Source organism: Phocoena phocoena, chromosome 1, assembly GCF_963924675.1.
Source record: "Phocoena phocoena chromosome 1, mPhoPho1.1, whole genome shotgun sequence".
Classification (NCBI taxonomy): Eukaryota; Metazoa; Chordata; class Mammalia; order Artiodactyla; family Phocoenidae; genus Phocoena; species Phocoena phocoena.
In genome coordinates this window covers 116,262,389-116,286,095 of record NC_089219.1, presented here as the reverse complement: position 1 = coordinate 116,286,095, position 23,707 = coordinate 116,262,389, and the positions used below count along the sequence as shown (strand labels likewise).

The 23,707-nt window shown below is 50.5% G+C and overlaps 1 protein-coding gene and 1 pseudogene across 2 annotated transcripts in view; one reads left to right on the top strand and one right to left on the bottom strand.

Annotated features, from left to right (window-relative positions):
* KCNJ10 (potassium inwardly rectifying channel subfamily J member 10) overlaps positions 1-23,272 on the top strand; it is a 28,595-nt gene extending 5,323 nt beyond the window's left edge. The window contains exons 1-3 of one of the 2 annotated variants that reach the window (XM_065889694.1): positions 13,945-13,988; positions 18,014-18,033; positions 22,203-23,272. In XM_065889694.1, the coding sequence (XP_065745766.1) occupies positions 13,945-13,988; positions 18,014-18,033; positions 22,203-23,272 (1,134 nt within the window). Of the gene's footprint in view, positions 1-13,944; positions 13,989-18,013; positions 18,034-22,132 lie in introns of those variants that run through there. The other variant, XM_065889703.1, reaches the window with a different exon arrangement.
* Positions 7,591-12,963, bottom strand: LOC136140494 (mth938 domain-containing protein pseudogene; annotated as a pseudogene).
* Positions 23,273-23,707: the final 435 nt, after the last annotated feature.

Genomic DNA, 23,707 nt, shown 5'->3' with positions numbered 1-23,707 from the left:
TGGGAAAGGGGCAGAGGCCAGAGTCCAGTCTGGGACAGCCCCGTTGTCTGCAGCATACCTCTGGGTGGGAGCCTGCAAGCTGGGAGACATGTGGGCATAGCTCTCAAGTCGGGTTAGGCCTGACCTTTTAGCGATATATCCTCAGCTCCACCCCCATCCTTTTCCCAACCACAAGACCCGGGCACACACCTTCTCCCCACATCTAAATCTCCCTGGTTGACCCTCTGTAAAAAAGACATGGGCAATGGCAAGAGGAAAGGGTGAGGATGTCTGAGTCTAGGGCAGTGGTTCTCAAACATTTTAGTCTCAGGACCCCTTCACATCTTAAAAATTATTGAAGACTGCAAAGCGCTTTTGTTCATGTGGATTACATTGATAGGTTAGAAATGAGAGGAAACTTAAAATATGCATTCATTCATTTAAAAATAACAGCAATAAACCCCTTTTGCATGTCAATTTAGATGACTTTTTTTTTTTTTGTGGTATGCGGGCCTCTCACTGTTGTGGCCTCTCCTGTTGTGGAGCACAGGCTCTGGACGTGCAGGCTCAGCGGCCATGGCTCACGGGCCCAGCCGCTCTGCAGCATGTGGGATCCTCCCGGACCGGGGCACGAGCCCGTGTCCCCTGCACCAGCAGGCGGACTCTCAACCACTGCGCCACCAGGGAAGCCCTAGATGACATATCTTTAATGAAAAAATAGCTATATTTAGAAACAGACAAACAAAAGTCTAGTAAGTGGCATTGTCTCACATTTTCACAAATCTTTTCAATATCTGGCTTAATAGAAGACAGTTGGTGTTTCATATCTGCTTCTGCATTCAATATGTTATAACATCATATTGCAATGTAGCTTCTGGAAAACTCCATTGAACACTCATGAGAGAATGAAAGTGAAAAGAAGCAAATAACATATTAGTATTATTATGAAGATAGGCTTGACCTCATAGAGCCTCTGAAAGGGTCTCAGGACCCCCCCAGGGTCCCTGGACCACACTTTGAGAATTACTAGTCCAGAGGAACGTCAGAAAACAGTTTGGAAAAGCCCCAGGTGATTTGAACATCCTGGTTGATCTCCCTTAGCTGCCCATGGTCTTTTGAATGTTTTCACTAGGGAGGCAGTATGGGGTAGTGGTTAATCATGTGGGTCCTGGGGACAGACTACCTACTGGAGCCTGAATCTCAGTTCTACCACTCACTAGCTGTGTGACTTTGGGCAGATTATTAACATCTCTGTGCTTCAGTTGTCTCATCTATAAAATGGAGCTCTTAAAAAGTGCCTACTTTTTAGAATTGTTGAGAATTAGATGATGTAACGCTAGAAAAGGGCCTAGCATAGTGCTAAATAATATGAGCTCTTATTAAATACCAGAGCCTTGCCCCTGAATCCACTGCCCATGGGCCCAGGAGGCAGTGGGATGCAGAAGTGACCTTTCCCAAATTGCAGGTGTGGGCTTCTTGAACCAGAGAGGAAAAGTGACTTGTGTGAGGTCCCAGGAAAAGTTAACAGGGTTGTTGGGCCCTGAACCCAGGAGTTCTAACTCTTAGCCCTACACTTTCCCCACCAGACTTTTTCAGTGGGGGAAAAAAACCCAAGGTCCTGAGAGGAGGGGAGCAGAACTTACCTTTCCCCCAGCAATCCCAAGTGTGCCATCCAGGGCCAATAGCAGTAGAGCAGGAAGCCTTGAGTTGAGGGCGGGTAGCAGGGAGGGACTTCCTGACCTCAACGGCAACTGAAAAAGGAGAAAGCAAGTCAGGAGAAGGCATTCCTAAGCCCAGAAGGTTTTTCCATCTTGCCTTGTGGGGAGCAGTTCTGTAAAGTGGCCCCAGCCCTCTCTCCTAAGGGTTCCTGGCCCAGGGCAGAGGAAGTCTGTGATCTGTGATCGGGCAACACTGCTTCTCCTGGGGTGTCTCTTTCCTGCTCACTGCCTGCAGCCCCCTCCTGGATCATTCCCTCCTCTCAGTCTCCCAGCACTCCAGGCTCTGGGTCCCTTTCCCGGTGGCTCCTGACCCTGCCCTTTGTGCTGTGGTGCCACGGGCAGTGCATGCACCTTGGGAAGGGTGCCAGTGGGGGTGGGGATGAGGCAGATGGGGAGACAGACGAACACACCAGGGGCAAGGGTGGGAGGAGCCAGCCCTGGCTCTTTGGCCTGTCAGCCAAACCCCCCTGAGCTGGGCTGCAGGCACCACCTTGTCAGAAGCCTAAATACCCCAAACCCCAAGCACACACCCTGAGCAGAAGCATTCTGGAGGGTCAGATCCCACCAACAGCCCCCGAGCCTGAGGAGTCGAGCCTGAGGAGTCGGGGCGGGCTTAGGTTTGAGACCTTGCTGTCTATTGCTCAGTTTTTCCTCTGCCACCCACACAGTTCCCTAGAATAGATGGGAAAACTGAGGCCCAAAGTGGGTGGGGTCAGGCTGCGCACGTGCTTCTTTCCAGAGTCCAGTTGGGAGGAAGGGGCCTGGCCTCCCACAGCCCCTCCTCCCCCATCCCTCCCAGTCCCCCTGGTTTTTTCCATTTGGAAAGCCCTTTTTGGCTCGTGGCAGGTTTGGGGGCCCTGGTCTAGTCTCCCTCCCCTGTCTCCTGGGCAGTGTCCCCAGGGGAGCCCCCGGGGGCTGAGATCTCTTCAGTCTCAGCCTTGCCCCACCCCCTGCCTCCACCCGCGAGGCCAGCATCCCCCCCAGCCCCCGCCCCTGGGCTGTGGGACAGGGAGAGGGCCGAGGGGCTGGCTCTGCATACTAATGTCCTGCCCATTGTCAAAGCCCCTTTGTGCCCCAGAGCTCCATTGAGGCGCCTCCGGGGCGGGCACAATGGGGGCTCTGTCCCCGAGTTCCCCCAAACAGTCACCTGCTTTCAGAGCCTCCCCCCGCTCCCACCCCCACCCGCCCCAGTGTCCGGAGGGCCCAGCGAGCTTGGGGGAGTGGGGCCAGAGCCAGGGGGGATGGGCAGGAGGCGACCCCTCCCCCCCTTCCTCCCCGGGCAGGCTGGGGAGATGGGCCCAAGGCCGGGAGAGGCCCCGACTTACAGGGGGCGGGGATGGGGCAGTCTGTGGATGGACTTGGAATGCAGGTTCCGCGAGGCCGGCCAAGGGGAAGGGGCACTCAGCCTGCCCACTCCTCGGTTCCACATGCCCGGCCGCCGCGGCCCGTGCCTTCCCGCCTCTCCTCCTCCTCCCACCACGAGGCTCATATATGCAGAGACACACAGGCACACGCTCATGCATGAGGCCCCACACACGGCTCCCGGACGCACGCCGGAGCGGATGTGCCCAGACCCAGCAGGCCGACTCAGGTACACAGACCCGCACCGGCCACTCGCATATGCACCAGCACACCCGCCCTCCATCCCCTTTGCACCCCTTCCGCCAGCCTCCAGCCTCGAGCGGCTCAGCACCAGCGCCCCAGCCCCCGACCACCCCCCACCCCGTGCCCTCGCTGCCCCCTGCTGCTCCAACACAGGTTATAACAAGTTTGCACTTGTTGTGACCTCAAGAATGTGGCCCTGGGGCGGGGAATGTCCCGCTGCTCCAGACCGCACTTGCTTATACGTTAACCACGGACACGGTCTCTGCTGAACCGTGAGCACGCCCGCCCCTCCCCCCCCATCCCACAGAACACAGAGAGGTTTGGTGAGCCAGGACCCCCGCCCCAGAGCGGAGCCAAACACACTGAATGGAGTGATGCGGGAATGACCAACCCCAGCCTGCCCCAGCACCGGCCCAGGGCCACCAGCCCTTGCATCTGCCCAGTGCACTCAGGGTCACGGCCTCTCACCACCCTGTGAGGTAGATGGCCTCGTTATCATTTCCCCGTTTTATAGTAGGGCTCTGACAGGTGACATGACATATCCAGGTGGCAAGACTGGGACTCCATTCTCGAATGGAAGTCTCTTGCTGCTGGGTGTTTTTCTGGGTTGTATTTTGCGGGGGAGGGGTCACTATGCCTCTTGGCTTCACTCAGATGACCCAACCCATGTGGAATTTTCACAGAGTTATCTTTTGCCCACCTTCTTTGGGAAGAGTGGGGGCATGTTGGGGTTGGAGTGGGGGAGAACAATGGGTACAGGGACCTTAAACAGGATTCTGCGTCCAGAAAGAAACTCAAAAGTTCACCTTGACCCTTGACTGCCTCTAGGCAGGGTGAGCCTACCTCCTTTCATTTCCTACATTCCCATGGGCCCCATTCCCACTGCTGATGGATCACTGGAGAGAGGAGCCCCCTGGCCTTCTTGGCCAGGGTTTGGAGTTTGAGATCTCTGTTGATTATAAGTCCTTCACGACACCTGGCTCTGACCTTCCCTGTTAATATCCTATGTCTGTATAAGGATCTATAGGGCATGTCTATGCCTCTCCTACTATTCTGGTCTGGGGCATCTTCTGGAAGCCTGGAGCAGGTACCCTAAAAAGGGAAGGGATAATAATAAAAGATTTAAAAAAAAAAAAGGGAAGAGATGGAGGGCTTACCAGGACCAGGACCCCGAGGATTTGAGGGCTGCTTGCATGATGGTGTGCTGGGACCTGGGACGGTTGATGGGGTCACAGTTGCAGAAACCCCATTAGATGGAGAACTAAGCTGATATTGGTTTGCTCATCTGCAAATGTTATCGAATGCCCATCTCCACGACGTTTCCCTTACATCAGAATTGCAAAGACCCCTGCAGGGCCCTTCTATGCCTTAACCCCACTGCTCACCTAGCGTGCTCCCCCGCTGGCTGCCAGATTCTGCTGAAGCGTTACCCATCTGTCTTCCTCCATGCAGGAATACTCCTCTCCCAGCCCTTATTCTCTGGTGTATTCTTCTGACTCCAAGTGCCCTTCCAAATGTCCCCTGTTGGAGAAGAAGCCCTGGCCAAAGGACAGTTTCAGCCCCTCCAGCTGCACTCAGGCTCGGGGTGGGGGGCTGGGGGGGACAGTGAGACAGCCACCTCTGAATCTAGTTCTGCATCTAGTCAGTGTCGTTGGGCCACCCCTGCCCCCATCCTTCTAGTCAAAGGAGAAATGTGGATAAGGAATAAGTGGCAAGTTGGGGAAGGGCAGAGAGATTCCCTCCCAGGGTGACAGTAGACCCCCCACCCCCCCACGCCAGGCTTCTCTGTGTGAGGGTCAGAGGTTGCTCTTCAAATGTGGAACCTGAGAAGGAAAGGGAGTGGCGAGGACCCCTGTCGGGGAAGGTTCAATTCCCTGAATATGTATCAGAAGCACAGGGTGCCTATGGGGCTCCATCTCCACCAAGGGTGAAAATAAGAACAGATTCCTTAGGCAGCAGCAAGTAAATTTTGACTTAGCAGGAAGCATTTCCTGGGTATAAGGGATTAGCAGGCAAAGGGGAAGGATGGGAAGAGGTAGAAGACTCACTCCCCCTGATGAGAAAGAGAGGCCCAGCTTAGCCGCCTACTGAACAGAGGTTGGGTGGCCTAGGAGACATTTCCAAAGGGGCTCAGGGTCCCTGTGGGCCATGGACTTCCAGCTGTCTCAGATAACTCCCTTGATCATTTCCACAGCCCCTAGCAGAGAACATCATTGAATCTGCCCCTTCCCAGTGGGCCCGCTATCTGCTGTTTCTTCTAGCTCTTCTTGTTGTCATATTTCTGGGCCAGCTGCTGTGGGGCAAGGAGATTCCTGAGGCCTGCTGATGGGAGGTGCACACTGGACACCCCTAGGCTGGGGCTTTGGTTGGAGGGGAAGAGCTCAGTGGATAATGCTCCCAGGTTGGCCCTTCAGGACCCCAGGGTTAAGAAAAGATCTGGTAGGAAGAGAGAGCTTTGGGATGAAGAAGAAAGTCAGGATTATTGCTCTGATTCTGGTGCTATTAGCCGGCTGTGTGATTGTGGAAAAGTTACTCAACTTTTCTAAACCTTGGCTTCCTCTTCAGTGAAATGAAGGGGTTGAACAGGATGACCATGCGGGCCTCCCAGCGCCGACATGCCATGATGATATGGTGGCCAGATGAAAAGTGCAGTTTAAGTGGGCCTGGGTTCGACTTGCAGTCACCTCTTCCTTACTAGTGGTCCTTCTGGACAAGTCAGCTAACCTTTCTGAGTCTGGTTTCCACACATTCACATGAAGGCAATGGCATTACCCACCTCTCAGGGAGGATAGGATGACGCGGTACGCGGAAACCCAGCACAAGGGCTGAGGTGGGGAAGTCCGTAGCACGTGGGGACACAGAGGGGCAGCAGCTCACACTGGGGCTGTGGGCGTCTGGAAGGGCTTCTCAGAGAAAGTGACATCTAAGGCGAGGCTTGAAGGAAGGGTAGAGATCGACCAAGTGGAGTGGGGAGGGGAAGAGTGCTTCACGGAAGAGGCCCCATTGTTTGCCAAGAACTGTTGGTAAGAGAAGGCATGGCCCGTTCAAGCACTGGGAGAAGCTGGCGGGCAGAGGCTGTGTGTGAGGGGTGGGTGGAGGGCCAAGAATGCTGATGCTGGAGAGGCCAGCTTATTACATACTCTGTCCCACCTGTCATTCTAGGGGCTTGCGAGTTGGGATCCTTCCACTTGCCCTCCATCTTTCTTTTCCTACTTTTCTTTCTCCCAAGCTCAGTCCTCTTGTCTTTGGTCACGTGGGCACCAGGAAGCACTGGGCTTCCCAGGAGGACCTGGTCGGTCCAGGGAGAAGGAGAAGCTCTATCCATAGTTGCCCGACTCTGGACCAGTTTGGGGTCCAGGTCTGGAGTTTTCCGCCTCTCTCCTTTCCCACGATGAAAGAGGGATCTGCCCCCTGCAGAAGGCTCTGGGTTTCTGGCATTGAGGCTCTGTGCTAAGCACTGAGTACCCACTGTGGGCCCTCCCCCACCTGGCCCCTCATGAGAGAGAGACACGAGAGTGTTGATGGCAGTGGGCTGAGGGCAGTGTGGAGTGAGAACTGAGGGAAACTAGAGAGAAGACAGCTCTTCAGCCTGGAGTAAAGGCGGATGGAGAGACCGAGTCACTGCGCGCAGCTGTCTGAAGGTTGACGCTTTAATGGGAAGCTCGGAGGAAGGACTTCCCAAGGATGAAGCAGGTCAAATACCAAAAAGGGAGCCTGAGGGAGGGTAAAGAAATGTACAATATCAATACTATGGGCTCTTTTAAGCCAAGAAATACTTAGACAAAGCTCTATACTAGGCACTGAGGAGGTCACAAAGATGAACAAAACACAGGCTAGGAAGCAGTTCAGAAGTGATTCTCCTGATTGACAGGAGAATCATTGACAGGAGGGGGTAACTCTCCTGCCTCCCCGCCGCCTACACTGCCTCTCGGACCCTCCACCGACTAGGTCCAAGGCCTTGCTCATCACAGCCACACAGCTTCTAAGATCACAGACGAGAAAAGGTATAGAGAAGGGTGCTTCAGCCGGGAGGTAGGTCAGCCTCCCTCTCTTCTCTCAGGTGGGGAGCCCTACTGGTTCCAGGACCCTAAGGAACCGGTCCCATCAGGTTGGCCTCTCTCTGGTTTCTCAGATTCTGGTGGCAGATCTGGTGACAGCTCAGTGGCTCCCTGGCCTCCACCCCAAAAACCTTATCTTCTGGGGCCTGGCCATCCTGGGCTCCTTAAAAAATTAAAAAAAAAATTTTTTTTTTTATCATTTCTTAGTGAGTTATTCTCTTAAGGCTCCATCAGCAGGTGGAGTGGAAGACCCCTCCCCCCCTGATGCCTTGGGTAACCAAAGCATTATCCTCCTTCAGTGCCTGCTCTGTCTGGAGGATCCGCACATCAATGCCTTGTTTCCTGAGGTACTCCACAGGTGATGAGGGTACCTTCGAGGCCTCACTCATCCCCTGGCCAATAACAAGGGTCAGCACGCCTTTCTCGACAACTTCCTGCACATCTGCAGGCTGCACACCAGGAGAACACTCAGTTCTTGTTTCTCTCCAGTCCCAAGCCTGACTTCCCCCTGGCCACACTTTGCAGTCCTTACAGATTTTAGTAGAGCCTGGTACTTTCATTTGCCCCCTATGAGAGCGAAACAATTTCAGGGGAAGAAGGAACTTGACTGAACTCCAATGCCCTCTCTTTTCAGAGTTACGATCCCAAACCTCTCCGTGTTTTACCCCTCATCCTGGGCTTTGAGCAGCCTGCCAGCTGGCTGGAGCCACCAAGGGGAAGCAGGAGGGCAGGGGACCAAAAAGCATGATGTAGGAACTGAGTTCTATGTGTCATCCCTCACTAAACACCTTTCCTACCTCTTGGCAGGTTGAATGGGTTTTGGAGGGAGCTTTACCTTGGGAATTATGATGGAATTATAGGGAGGTAGGATGAAGGAGGTGGGCTGGAAGCCTCCTCCAATTCCAGGGCTGTAGTAAGTCCTACCGCATGAATCGCTGTTACCCTGGAGAAAGGACAAATAAGGCAGGAGGTAGCTGGAGCATCACCAAGCCCACGTGGGTGTGGAGAGGCAGCATGAGTGAAGGTCCACGGGACTTGGAGACAGAGGGTCCGGCTTTGCCATTAAATAAACATCAGCAAGTTACTTTACCTCTCGGAGCCTTAGTTTCTCTAATTTGCTAGATATTTTTCTTTCATCTGCAAAGTAGGCTAATAATAATATCTTATATTTGCATACAGGCCTTACAGATTTCACATACTTTTATCTCCTGTAATCCCAACCAAACAATGGAAGGTTTTATTGCCTCCTTAGGTGAGGAAACTGAGCCCTAGAGAGATGAAGAGATTGACTGAAGTTCCCATAGCAAGTAGATGGCACAGATCTGGATGGCAAATAGTGGGAAAGAAGGATAGATAGGGAACTTTGGCTGTGACCCAGACCTGCCAGGATAACAAATAGGTTTCATTTGTAAGGCTAACTGCATTGGATTGAAAATGGCTCTCTGTATCACCATGCTGGGAAAGATTCTGAGGTTCAGTGAGGAAAAAAGTACTGTGATGAATTAGTGATATCTGTTAAGGGCAGGAGGTGGGGTAAATGACGGCCCAGACGCAGTTGGTTGGCATCTCTAGCCTGGAATCAGACCAGGGATTTCATGTCTAAGTCTTTCCTCTATACTAATCAATTAGGTTAAATTCAAAGGCACCAGCTTGAAAAGAGAACTAAGGTGTAGTCTCTGCCTTCAAGGAGCTCACCATCTCTCAAGGACAGAGGCGTGCTATATCGATAATGCGGCAAAATGTCCCAGGAACGTAGAGAGAGTAATGAGGGCATTTTAGGCAGAGAGACCTGCTTGGTAAAAGCATGGGGCCGTGCAAGTGGGGTGCAGACTGCGTTTGAAGAGCCAGTGGCAATTCTATATGGCTAGAAGATGGGGTCCATAGGGAAAAGTACCAAAAGGAGAGGCTTTGGAAATCAAGGTGGCATCAGATGGTGAAGGGTTCTGAATGCCATGTCTAGAAGTTTGGGTTTTACTACAGAAGCTGTGGAACTCCTTGAAGGATTGAAAGCCAGAGCGATGGGATGTAACTGTGTTGTTGAAAGGCACTGTGGCAGCTGAGGGGGTGGAGGTGAGGGAGGCGAGGCTGGGGGTGGGAAGACAGGAGATCATTGCAGCACTTCAGGTGAAAGAGAACTAGGGCAGCCTCAAAGGAGTTGGAGAGAAGCCCACAAAGGCAGAATTGATAAGACCCAGTGACCCGCTGGATGAGCGGCAAGAGAGAAACCGAGGGCGACTCTAAGGTTTCCAGCCTGGGCACTGAATGGATGGTGATGCTGGGAACAAGAGGGGAAGCACAGGAGAGACTCCCTTCTGAGTAGAGAGGATATCAGTCTGAACACGTTAAAACTAGACTCTCCAGTTAGAGGGAGCCAGTAAGTGTTGGTTGTACAGGGCAGAGGTGAGGGGAATCTGTGGGAGTGGTTGAAACAGCCGAGGAAGGGAGAGCAGAGTGGTTAGAGATGCCAAGGGGGATCCCTGAGAAACGCCAACAATTCAGGGCCCGCGAGAGACCACAGCAAGAGAGATGGACCAAACCTAAAGAGACCGGGAGGAGAGAGCCTGGAGGACCATGCCAGCGAGTGATGCTGAGACTCTGTACCCTGTTAGTGCTGACCCCACCGAGTGCTCTTGGTACGTCTGTGCACTTATCTAATTCTCCCAACACTCTGGTGAGGTAGATATCATTAGGCCCCTTCTTTTTTTGCAGGTAAAGGAAAAGGAAACTCAAAAGAGTTTAAGTGATTTGCTCCAAATCCCAAAGCCTAGAAGTGGCAGGGCCACTAATGAGCTAATCAAGGTCTCCAAAATCAGTGGATCCCCACCACATCTCAATAAGAACCGAAGGACAGAGTGTCCAGAACGGACAGGCTGGCCATCAGTCTCACATGACGCAGAGAGACTGCTGGGGTCGAGGACTGAGAAAACGCCCTTGGCTTTGATGATTGGAAGGTTAGCTGTGACCTTGGAGAGCGATTCTTGCGGCTCTAACTGCCACCAGCTGGCTGTGCGGATCAAGCGGAATTGCATCTAATGTGCTTCATATCACGCAGAGCCTGGTAGTCTGAAGGAGGCTGATGCTGTTATTTTTATTGGTATCAAATATTGGTAAATTGGACCACTTGATATTGCTGACATGGGACCCATTCTTTAAAACTGGTAATTTCATATGGTTCAACCTAACAGTAAGAGGGGGTGGGCTGGGGTCGGTGGGCAGGAGAGGACAGGAAGAAGGCAAGCCGCCAGGGCAAGGGCAGTCCCATGGGGCTGGGGAGCCCTGCCCCCTGGTGGCGGGGAGGTAATCTTCAGCACCAGGCTGAGGATGGGTGAGGCTTGAAGTTTGCAGGAGTCCCTCTCATCTCCTCCGCTCCCCTCCAGCCATCTGTAGTCTTGCCAGCGCCCTCTCCACTAAGTCCAGCTGGGCATGGGGGTGAACTCTCCCTAGGGGGCTCTGTCTGGAAGAATACTTCTAACGTCTCAACTAGGGTGATCCTCTCAACCAGTATCTTTGGGGATCAGTTGGGTTCTCCCCTATGGAGAATCCAGGAGCCTAGGCCAGGTGGTGACTGATTAAATAGTCAGAGCAGGCTGACACACGAATAAGAGGTCTTCAACAGACCCCTTGGTCATCGCCAGCCCAGCCCCTCTGAAATCTCCCCCAGTATGCTTGGGAACCCTTTCAGTGTCGCAGGTCTTACTGATAACAGTAGAATAACAATGACAACAGAAGTTATTTGTACTAATGCCATCACTTCCAGCCGTGTCTTAGCACCTGGACTGATTTTTCTGGCTCTTCGGTCAAGGTGAGGAGGGATGGGTTAATGTCTCTGAGATGTTCCTCTGGGGTGAGGACCCAGATGGGGCCAGGCCTGCGGGCTCTTGGGATGGCTGGAGCTGGGGCTGAGGAGGCAGTGGTGCATCCTTTGTCCTCAGCTGAACTCTGCACAGTGCCAAGCTTCTCAGACAGGACCAGGATGTGCAGCCTTGCAGCCCTACACAATGGGTAGGCGCAGGCGCTGTGGCCGCTGTGGTGACTCAGAGAGGGAGCGTGTTGGGGGTGTGGGGGGGCTGGAGGGTGAGGAGGCAGGTGTATCAAAGAGGCAGTCCCCATAGGCTGCGTGTGCCAGGAAGTCATCCTCCCTCTCCAGCTGGGGAACGGGGGGTCCCTGAGGTACCCCACTCTGGGCAGTTCTCTGCAGGAACACTGTTCCCTTCTCATAGGGCACAGAGGCACTGCCTGGGGATTGGGGCGGAAGAAGGGGCAGTGGTCCCAATCAGCCCACACTGACAGGACGGGTGGTGTCCGGACAGAGGCAAACATCTGACATGGCCCCATCTCTGTGTTCTTCCCTCTCTTGACCGGAAAACACACAGGGGGGTCAGAAGGGCCAGATGGAGGTCACAGGCTCCCAGGAAACGCTTTGAAGGCTTTTATCCTTTCTTTTGATCAGTCTATGAGAACTTTCCAAACGTTGACACAAGGGAAGAAAAGCCTATTCTTCCTTGGGCCAGGGCCTTGTGTCAGGCCGAGGCTAGAGGATGGGAGGGAAGGGGAAGGAGACTGGAGGGTGAGAGGCAGAGGCAGCAGTGACTCAGCTGGCAAGGCAGGGCCCCCCGACACACACACGGCCCTTTTTTTCCCCACCTCAAGATTTGTGTGCATCTGGCTCTGTTTCTATTTGTTTGTTTTCTTTGGGGCAGGACAGAAGGGAGATTAATGAACAAAGCCATCAAGTTTAAAAAGAACCCCAAACCCGACTCCATTCTTCTCCCAACCTTGAGGGCTTACATAATCCCGCAGTGCTTTTCTTCCAGGCCTTCCTTGACACCCGTCTCCTTTCTCCTCTTTTCCCCCCTCTCTCATTAAGAACACTTGAAAGCCCAGAAATGCTCCTTTTCAGTCCCCAGTGCAGCTGATCTCCTCCTGGAGGCCTCCAAGGCCACTATTCAAGTTGGAGTTGGTATCCAAAACAGAGATAATATGGTTGGTGAGAGGGGGCTGAGTAGCAGTCTCCTGTCTCCACCAAGGCCAGTGGGAGGGATGAGACGAATCTGTATTGGGAGGGACACAGGCTGCATGTGGACATTTAAAACAGGAAATGACCTTGAAAACCCTCAAGCACAGAGCCTCCCAACCTGACCCAGAAACAGGTTGTGAAGGGCAGAGGGAATTTTACCCCAGAAGACACAGGGATGGGCCATAAGCTCCCACACACTGGACATCCTTGAAATCTGTTTTGTCTTTTAAATTATGTAAATTTTTCATTCTACTCTATCAGACATCATTTGATTAATATTAAAATAAGATTTTCCCTCAAAACCCTTGAGTAAAACTGATAGCTCAGGAAAATACATTAAATTTAATCCTGTGGTTCTGAGCACTTCCTGGCACACTACTTTGAGAAGTATGGAGCTAATCCAATGCCCTTTTCCCACAATTAAAGATATAATGGCTGAAGAGGTTTAGACACCTACCCAAGGTCACTTTTAGTCAGAGGCAGAGTTGAGGCTGGCACCTAAGTCTCTTGCTTCCCAGTCGAGCCCACTTTCCACCAGGTAATGCTGCCTTCTTAGTTCTATCTCCAGGATGCTAGGCTTGGACATGTACTTAGCTCAGCTGTCTAAGATGAGTGTGGGCTCAGAGACCAGCCCAGCCTCAGGCCCGGGGGCTGGTCGTGCCCACAACCCCTCTGTGCGCAGGGCTCTCTCAAAACGTAGCACTTGAGCATGACGGGAAGTTACTGGGACAGAGAATGAGCTGGTACTACCACTTTCTATTTCTATCTCTACCCCCCAGTGACTGGTTCAGGTATTCCTGTACCTTCAAACCTAAAATAATCGGATTAGTTCATAGCTATAGTGGGAACACCTCCTGTCTTCCTAGAAACTGCCTCCCTTTCTGATCCTGTTTCCAAACCCCTAAATGAAGAAGCTCTTTTCTGGAGGGAAGAAGCAGGGAGAATAGAAGGTTGTAGGGCTTAGAATGCCTTTACTAATGTGGGCACCTAGGCTTCGGGTTATGGGTGGAGAAACAGCGTGACGCAGAATTTGAGGGTCAGAGCTGCGATTTGATGGATAGCATAGTATTCTTCCGTATCACCATCTTCCAAAATCAGATTTCTAGGAGGCTGAAGAAACTCTTAGGGGAAGAAGGGATGATCCAGACAGATGTGCAGGGAGTGAAAAGACAAAGAGGACAGTGAAAAGGAGGATAGAATCAGGGAGACACATTTTGGTAACGGCCAGCATGAAATACGAGCAAGGCAGTGTAGATGATAGAAGAGATGAGAAGAGACTTGGGAGCAGAGCCCAAGAGAAGGAAATGGGGAGGATAAAGACCTGCCATGCAAACCTAGGAGAGGAGCACTGAGATGGAACAATCATAACAAAAGAGTATCACCACTAACCATCAGATGCGCCCTGGGTGTCATTGCTGGTGAATTCGTCACACCTGGCTGGTTCCTGCTAGACCCCTATCATGCGCTAGGTGTCCATCTTCTCTGCTTGTGGAGTGTGGAATTTGCTCATCAAAGGCAAATTCAGTATATAGTATTAACCTGAAGCTATAGTGGAAAGGACTTTGTAATGCAGCCAGAACTAGGTACTAATCTCAGCTCTGCTCCTTGTATGTTGCATTGCCTGGGCTCTCTGAACCCCAGTTTCATAAGTAACTGTGAAGATAAAAACTCTGTTCCCCAGAGTTGTTGCAAAGATGAAATGTGAAGTGCTGGTCTAAACTAGGCATTCAGTAAATGATAGTTGCTCTCCTTCTCTCTTCTTCCATTTCCTTGAACAAAACATCAGGAAGAAGTACTCCATGGTCAAAAGAGAAAACTCACCCAGTGGCTCTGTGAAAGGGTATGCAGCTAGAGCACCATGAAGAGGAGGCCAAGTCCCTGCATCTGATCCCTGTGGGAGGCATGGGGCTCCACACCCACGCCGTGTGGCTCTCACCCTTCATTCTAGTGGCCACAAGGCAGGAGGGTGTTGTGGGATCAGAGCCCATCATTGTTTTCCCAATTTGTCCTGTTAAGTCTTTCATGTGCTCCCAACACTTCAACCAAAATGATTGGCTCCTATCCCCTGCTGGCCCTGAATCTACTCAATGCTATACCTTTTGCTTGTACTGCTCCCTTCCCTGGAGGTGCCTGCTCTTTGACACCCCCAAACTCCAGTCTCCAAGGGTCCAAATCTTGCCTATCCTTCAGGCCCAGTCCCAATACCACCTTCCTCTATATAATCTCCCCTGAGTGAGACAGTCAGGTATGGAGGAAAAAACTCAACTCCTGGTTGTTACTTACTCACAACAACCTAGTAACAAGTGGGGATAATAACATTCCTACAGGGTTGTTTGAGGAATTATATGAGCTAACATTAAAATATCCCCAACAACTTAGCCCAGTGCCTAGCACCTAACAGGTTCTCAATCAGTACACTTCATTACCTTCTCAGCCCCACCCCCTTGAGCTAGATGTCACCTTTCCCTTTGCAAAGTCCCTCAGCACTTCATGGGTCCCTATTCCATGGCACTTATCACTTCTTGCCTGTTATGTGGTTGTCTCCCTTAATAGACTGTAAGGTCCTCAAGGCCAGAATCCACACCTAATTCACCTCCATAATTCAAGTGTCTTGTTTAGAATCTGGCACCCTGTAAATGTTTATTGTATAAATGCATGAAAATACAACTGAGACTGCATGGATCTTCCTGTGTGGTGGGCAGCATCATTGCAGATGAGGACATTTGGTTTGTTTGTATATCTGTTAGTGTCTATAATTAGTTATTGGGGTTTCTGTGGATACAAGGAAAAAGAGAAAGCATCATAAGAAAAATCAAGAGAAGACACAAACAAGAAGGGGGAGTGAGAAGGCCCCAGAGGGAGAGAGGCCCTGGACCAGAGTGAAGTTCCATCTGTTGTACCCAGGCCAAGAGCTTCCACATATCCTTAGTCCTCCTGGAGGATGGAGTCTGTTCCCAGTGCTCTTAGATTGGCCCCTACACCTGGAGTGATTTGGGATCCCCCTTCTGCTCATTTATTCACTCATAAACTACTTCTTGAGCACCTACTATGTGTCATACGTTGTGTGAATCATATATCAGACTCATCAAAACATATTATGGCTAAATCCTTATTTTAGTAAGCTTCTTTGTAGTAGAAGACACATGCTATACCAAGTAGATGTGCCATAAGAGATATAGATGGAGATATATATATAATACATATATTCAGAAAAGAGAGGCCTTACTTAAGGCTGTGGGGATCAGAGAAGGCTTCCTGGAAGAGGAGTCATTTGAACTGGGCTCTGAAAGATGTCATGGCTATGTAGAGACAAGGAGAAAGGGAGGTCGGGAAGAGAGACGAGCGTGAACAATCACGTGAAGGCAGGAAAGCATGGGTGTATACGACAGGGCGCAGGGGACAGTTGGTTTGTCTGAAGTTTGCCATAGGAGAGATGAGGCAGGAAATAAGGCTGGAATGAGGTGTAGAAGCAGACCATGCAACTGTGTCAGACTGAGTTTGGCTTCTCTTTGATAGCTAGTGGACACATTATCTGTCAAACCTAAACCCAAAGGTAGAAGGGATTGAGTTGGGGAAGGATTTGAGATAGTTACAGTATAACGACAAGTGGAGTATGGAGGCAGAGAGGTTTGGGAGGCCGAAGATCTCGATTTACCAAGTCACATCGTCTCTCGGAGCTTCAGTTTCTTCATTCATAAACTAAGGATTGTAATCTTAATACCTTATAGGAATTCCATGAGAATAAAATGTGAAAGTGCTTTGTGAAGTGGTGGATACATGTGCACTGATTTGTGATCAGAGGTGTAACTGAGGAAGAGTGATCCAGTAGTAGCGTAGGAAGGATTTGGGGAGAGAAAGAATAGAGACAGGAGATGTGTAGGAGGCTGAGGATTCAGCAAAAAGGTGTGAAGGACCTAACGTAAGACAATGAAATGAAGGGGAAGAGACACAAGTAACAAATCCACAGCTCGTGGCATCCAATGAATATTGAGATGAGATGAGGAAGGAGGGGAGTTGGAGATAATCCCCAGATTTTCAAAGGATGATGGCACCGTTAACTATTTAGGAAACCAAAGAGAGGCAGGGGTAGAGAAGAAAGGATTCATTCACACGTGGAGGTGGATGCATTCAGGATTCGTGCCCCAAAGCTTCTTCATTCAGGTTGCTCTTGCCACAGAGAGAACAGATAAAGCTCTTTGCTCAGGGCTGCTTCCCTGCCCACCACCCCTCCCTACCCCAGCCTGACAGGTTTCAGGAGAAGGTGCACAGCTCTAACCTGCCCCCTCCACCACTGCCCCGCGGAGGGGCTGAAGCCTCCTTTCTGGTCACTCAATTTGACAGAGTCTGCCCCTATGCCCACAGCTATTCCCAAACAAGGCTTGTTTTCCTCCTTCATCTTCCAGCAAAGGGGACAGCGAACCCAGAGGGAGCTGGGACCAGTGCCTCGGGGCTTGCTCTCTCCCATCCTTAGAAAAAAGAAATCGCCAACATTTGCACGTGAGCAGAGTCCGTGAGGCAGACCAAGGCTGCAGCTCTGACTCGGACCTCTGTCTCTCTAAATCAGGCTTCCAGTCATCCCTTTACTCAGACTTTCTTAACAAACTGCACTTGGTACTGGGGAAATAGGTGACGTTCACAGTCTGTGGGCTTAAATTGAGAACTCACAGATGGCAAACAGTGGTAAACAAACCATTGCAAAGCACGATGATGTTTGAAAATAGGAATGTGTACAAACCATGCTTAGTAAACCCATGCTGGGGGCGGGGAGGTAGAGAAGATGAGCTATTTCTTCGAGGGTCAGGGAGGCTTCCAAAGGGGCAACTAACACTTGAGTGAGTTTTGAAAGATAAGCTGGAGGTCATCAGGTGGGCACGGAGCGGGTCCAGTGCAAAAGTGGGTCCAAGGGTAGAAGGGATGAACAGCGAGGTGCTTTGTGGAGCTGGAGTCTACGATACGTGTGGAAGAGTGGCAAGACCAAAGCCAAGAAGGAGGCAGAGACCAAATCATGAAGGGCCTTGAGTGCCACGCTCAGAGCAGTGGGGAGCCGGGGATCAGTTTTACTCACAAGAGGAGTGTCTGTACTGCAGAGCAGTCCTGTACTCAAGAAGGGCTCTGATAAATCCATTCATTCTGGAGAACAAATGACTCAGGTAAAGAAAGAAAGCTCTAGGTCAGTCTGCAGGCAGGAAGCAGAAGGAGGGAGAGTTATTTGCTGAGGGAACCTGCTGGACATCACTGTAGGTGTGACTGGCTTTTGTTTTAGGGACTCGTTAGTTTAATTTTTAGAGGAGAAGGAAGGTGATTGTGTCTGTTTCTCTTCTGACCACTCAGAGGCTGCTTTTTTTTCAGAATTCTTCAGCTACTGTCCCTGGTATCTGGCTGGGACTGTTTTGGGGGAAACAGCACCCTCTAGAGGAGAGAGTTTGTGTGTTTCAGGTGGGGCAGCAACAAACCATTTCCAGAACTCTGGCCTGCTCCCTTCCCAGGGGCCCGGGGGGGTGGAGTGTGACTGATTGTTTATCTGCTGCTGACTCTCACTACCGGGGAGAACAAAGCTGCCTGGCTCTGGGAGGTGGCACAGCAGCTGGGAGCAGCAGATAATAGCTGGAGGAGGCAGATACAAAGGCTGGCAACAGCAGGCACACAGCTGGAGGTGGCAATCACAACAAAGAGGTCTAGCCAGTACCAAAATCTCCAGTGCCCCGAATCTGTAGCCTTAACGCTGGGCTCTGGAAGCTCCGGGCTCTGTCTTCTCTGTCTCAGCTGTGATCCTCTATACAGGGGACCACAAAGGCACCTCCTGAAAACGAGAGACTGTGAGAATGAACCTGGGATGCACAGAAACAGTTGCTACAATTTAAAAGCTCTGGATCAGAAGCCAGAAGACCTGGGTTCTGGTTCCAAAACTACTTGTAGCAAATCTCTCTGAACCTTAGTTTCTAATGATGCCTCTCCTACTTACCTCATGGTGTGGGGGTCAAATTACATGTTTCATAAACTGTAAAATGATATATAATCATAGACTATTATCTTGGGAACGATAAGCAAGACTTTCCTTGGGCCCCAAGAGCTTCCATTTCCCCAGATATACAGAGTCTCTCTTCGGCACAAACAAAGCTAGGGCTTTGATGTGGGATCTCTGGATGTCATGGTAGAAGGGGCAGGGTAGAGATGGGGAGGAGGCAGGCATCTTGATCCTCTATGAATGTAGTTGGAAACTTAAAAACAATCTTTAACCTTCCCACCCAAAACTTTAATCTCCTCTCTAGAATCTCTGCAAAGCGCTCGTCCAACCTGTCCTTGAACACCACGGGGGGCAGGGTACTCTCTACCTTTTGAGATGCTCTTTCTACATTTGTTACAATGTTCTTCATATCAGTCTGGAATCTTTTTCTCAGTGGTTTGAACTCACTGGTCCTGGTTGTTCCCCTTGGAGCTCAAAGAACAAATCCAAACCTTTGTTCACATGGCAGCCCTTCAAACCAAATATTCTCACATAGCCTTCATATCCCTCAGATCGTCTCTCCTCCCAAGTAAAGTTCCCCGTTTCCTTCAAACACGTCTCATATGATTTGGTTCTGAATCCTCTCATGTCCTGATTGCTCCTTGAGACTCAATACTGCAGATGTGGGATCAACAGAGCAGAATCAACTGAATCCTTATTTTATTCTAGATACTTTAATTCAACTAAAGCAGCTTAAGATTGCATTGCTTTTTTTGGCAACCAAAACATGTAGATAACTCACACTGGATTACTTTCTGCTAAAATGCCTAATTTCATTTTCATGGTTCTGCTTACGAGATCACATCTTTCCAACGCAGAACTTGCTCAGGTAATTTTTGGACCCAAATGTAATCCAACGTTTATCCTTTTTGCTCGATTTGGCCCACTCCTCTGGCCCCTTTTGGATCCTAATTCTGCCTCAGACCTTTCATTTGCAGTCCGTCCCAGCTCTGTGTCATCTGCATAACTGATGGCCATGTGTTCCACATTTTTGAATAAAATTAGTGTTAAGACCATCGACTAGGGCAAGGCCAGAGATAATGCTCTGTGGTACATCGCTAGAAAACTGATTCCAGGCTATCATGATCCACTCACCAGTAACACTGATTTTTAAATTTTTATTTATTTATTTTTTTGCGGTACGCGGGCCTCTCACCGTTGCGGCCTCTCCCGTTGCGGAGCACAGGCTCCGGACGCGCAGGCTCAGCGGCCATGGCTCACGGGCCCAGCCGCTCCACGGCCTGTGGGATCCTCCCGGACCGGGGCACGAACCCGTGTCCCCTGCATCGCTAGGCGGACTCTCAACCACTGCGCCACCAGGGAAGCCCTGATTTTTTAAGTCACCTAATTAGAGAAGCATTCTGTTCATTTTTCTCTGTCGTATCCCCAAGGACCTAACTTGAGATCTTGTTAAAATCTTGCTTAGATGCACTTTCTCTGATCTGCCAATTTAGTAACCTTGTCATAGAAGGAAATTAAGTTAGCATGATGTGATGTTACCTGTTCTTAGTAACCCCAGGCTGGGTCCTACTGATAACTACCTTTCCCCCACTCTGCCCAAGAATTCACTATCTTAATGTTCCATTCTAGAATCTTGCCTGTGGTTGATACCTTATCTGTTTGTCTGTAGTTTGTGAAATGTACCTCATTTTTCTTTTTGAAAATTAAAATTACGCTCACTTATCCACAACTTTCCAGCACTTCCTTTGTTCTCTCGAATCTGTTTTAGATTCCCCTGTTCCTCAAAATCTCCTGTAGAGGTTTCACATCTTTTCGCGAGTTTGAGGGTCAAATGAGAAGGCATGCTAATGTGTAAACTTTGAATGGTACATAGATGCAAGCTTTGTGGTGGTTGTTTCTTTTATTAATATTACTACTATTGAGTACTGAATGGGGCTTCACTTGGGCTCTAAATAAGAATTCTTCAAACTTCAGAATTACAAAGCCTCCCTCTTGCTCCAAAGTAGCCAAGGATATTGGGAAGTGGATGGCATCCAGTTCTGGCCAAGGAGTCTCATGTGTATGGAAGTTCCAAGTGGGTGGTGTAAAATGGGCTTCAGGTTGCCTCTGAATATTCTGGGATTCTCGTCTGTTGGTGATTTCCAATTTAGTGTCTGCTTGGGTGGATATATGAATAGACGCGAATAATTTAGAGTTTCCCAGGGGTAAGGCTATGGGAATATAGAATAAGGGCAGGGTGAAGGAGAATGATAAAATGCAGTGGTATAGACTTCTCGGAATGGAGAACGTGATGAGCCACTCTGTGTTCTCCAAGAAGAACTAAAATTCCCCAGAGGTCACCTGCTCCTTCCCAGAAGGTCTGGCCATCAGATCCAGAGTCCAAGGGCTCAAGTGATTGCAATTCTTTCTCTGATGGAAAAGTACAAGTTATTCCTTGGGCAGGGGTGCCAGGCACTTTGTATTAAGTGAGTTGTCTCCTATTTCAGAGCCTTGTCCCACTTTCTACTATCAGAGTAAATAGCAATCCTGAATTTGAACTTGTGCAGACATAGCCACAAACTAACATACACTCCTAACTCTTCTACTTCACTCAGTCAAGACAATTTTGCCACCTACAACCTGGCATTTCTCCCAGTCCTTGGGAAAATGTTCCTATGCTGCCAGGAGGCTTCAGTTTGATGTTTTTCCTCCACCATCGCTTGTTTATTTATTTATTTAATAAATTTATTTATTTATTTTTGGCTGCATTGGGTCTTCATTGCTGCGCACGGGCTTTCTCTAGTTGCGGAGAGCAGGGACTACTCTTCACTGTGGTGCGCGGGCTTCTCATTGCAGTGGCTTCTCTTGTTGCTGAGCACGGGCTCTAGGCGCGCGGGCTTCAGTAGTTGTGGCGCACGGGCTTAGTTGCTCTGCGGCATGTGGGATCTTCCTGGACCAGGGCTCGAACGCGTGTCCCCTGCATTGGCAGGTTCTTAACCACTGCGCCACCAGGGAAGCCCCCCACCATCACTCGTTTATTTTTGCTCAGTTCTGTCTGTGCTCTTCCCAACACCACCCCAGAGCCTAACCCGGACCTAATTTCCCCAGAAGATGCAAATAGATGATGACAATAATAATGAGAATGACAATGATCATAATAAGAGCGAAATGGGCAGGGTGCTTAGAGAACATCCTAAGGGGTAGAAGAATGGGTAGTTTCTGCTATCTTCTGAGCCAGGCAAATATCTTTGTATCACCAGTGAGTACTGATGTGGAGGTAGGGGAGAGAATGGAGAAATTAAAGGCATGTGTGTGTTAAGGGGGACTGGCTTGGAAGGAGTTCAACAGGATAGTCTTTCTTGCTGCTGCCATTCTTGAGGGTGGGGAGGGATCCTATTTCAGAATGAGAGATCTTCACGGAACTGGTTTTGTGGTGAATGGAGACCAGTAGAGCCCTCTTTAGTCTCACTCCCACCTTCAAGGAACTGTGAGCTTATTACTCTTTCTTCTCTGCTTCTCCTAAGAATTACAAATGTCAGACTGTACTGCAATTGTTTGCTTACAGAACATGAATCTTTCTCACTATGCTGTGAGTTCTTGGCGAGCAACGATGCTGTCAGATTCATCTTTGACCTTCCAGCATCTTGCACTACAGTGCCTGGCATATAGCAAGTGCTCAGTAAACATTTGCTAATAAGAGGACAAATCAGTGGCACTAAAATGAATGTTTCTTCTTCCTTCCCATTGGATGGTGGCTGGGAGTTGCTGGATTTTTGCAATACCGCTCATTATGCTGTCTTGCTCTCTGCAGATGACGTCGGTTGCCAAGGTGTATTACAGCCAAACCACTCAGACAGAAAGCCGGCCCCTAATGGGCCCAGGGATACGACGGAGGAGAGTCCTGACAAAAGATGGCCGCAGCAATGTGAGAATGGAGCACATTGCTGACAAGCGCTTCCTCTACCTCAAGGACCTGTGGACAACCTTCATTGACATGCAGTGGCGCTACAAGCTTCTGCTTTTCTCTGCAACCTTTGCAGGCACCTGGTTCCTCTTTGGTGTGGTGTGGTATCTGGTAGCTGTAGCCCATGGGGACCTGCTGGAGCTGGGACCCCCAGCCAACCATACCCCCTGTGTGGTACAGGTGCACACGCTCACCGGGGCCTTCCTCTTCTCCCTTGAGTCCCAGACCACCATTGGCTATGGCTTCCGCTACATCAGTGAGGAGTGCCCACTGGCCATCGTGCTTCTTATTGCCCAGCTGGTGCTCACCACCATCCTGGAGATCTTCATCACGGGTACCTTCCTGGCAAAGATTGCCCGGCCCAAGAAGCGGGCGGAGACCATCCGTTTCAGCCAGCATGCGGTTGTAGCTGCACACAATGGAAAGCCCTGTCTTATGATCCGAGTCGCCAACATGCGTAAGAGCCTCCTCATTGGCTGCCAGGTGACAGGCAAACTGCTTCAGACCCACCAGACGAAGGAGGGTGAGAACATCCGGCTCAACCAGGTCAATGTGACTTTCCAAGTGGACACGGCTTCTGACAGCCCCTTCCTCATCCTGCCCCTTACCTTCTACCATGTGGTGGATGAGACCAGTCCCTTGAAAGACCTGCCCCTCCGCAGTGGTGAGGGTGACTTCGAGCTGGTGCTGATCCTAAGTGGGACAGTGGAATCCACCAGCGCCACCTGCCAGGTGCGCACTTCCTATCTGCCGGAGGAGATCCTTTGGGGCTACGAGTTCACACCCGCCATCTCGCTGTCAGCCAGTGGCAAATACATAGCAGACTTTAGCCTTTTTGACCAAGTCGTGAAAGTAGCCTCTCCGAGTGGCCTCCGTGACACCAGTGTACGCTACAGAGACCCTGAAAAGCTCAAGTTGGAGGAGTCATTAAGGGAGCAGGATGAGAAGGAGGGCAGTGCCATTAGTGTACGCATCAGCAATGTCTGATGCCTTGGTTCCCCACCTCCCCGTACTTCTGGTCTCTTTTCCTCTTTTGGCATCCTGGGTGAGGGATATTACCCAGGCTTACTGGACAGCCCCAGAAGCACCCTTCTCCACTCCCTCTTCTTTAACCCAGTTGGCCTGTAGTAGTCTAGGCCAACTGGACTTCCTCCTGTTGTTCCCTTCACCTCACCGCACTTCCACCCCAAGATGCACACGTCCCTTAAGCCAGGATGGGGGAAGGAGAGGGAAGATTAGGCTGAAGTGGCTTAGAAGGCCTCAGCCATGCCTGGAGACTCACATTAGGAGGACCATGCAGTTGGATGGATAGGCTCCCCCCACCCCGCCACCTCTCACCACCACCACCAGAAAGTTTGGTGCTTTGAGGCTGGAGTCCCCTCCCTATCTTTCCACTTAGCAAGTTCCCTAAGGCAAGACTCT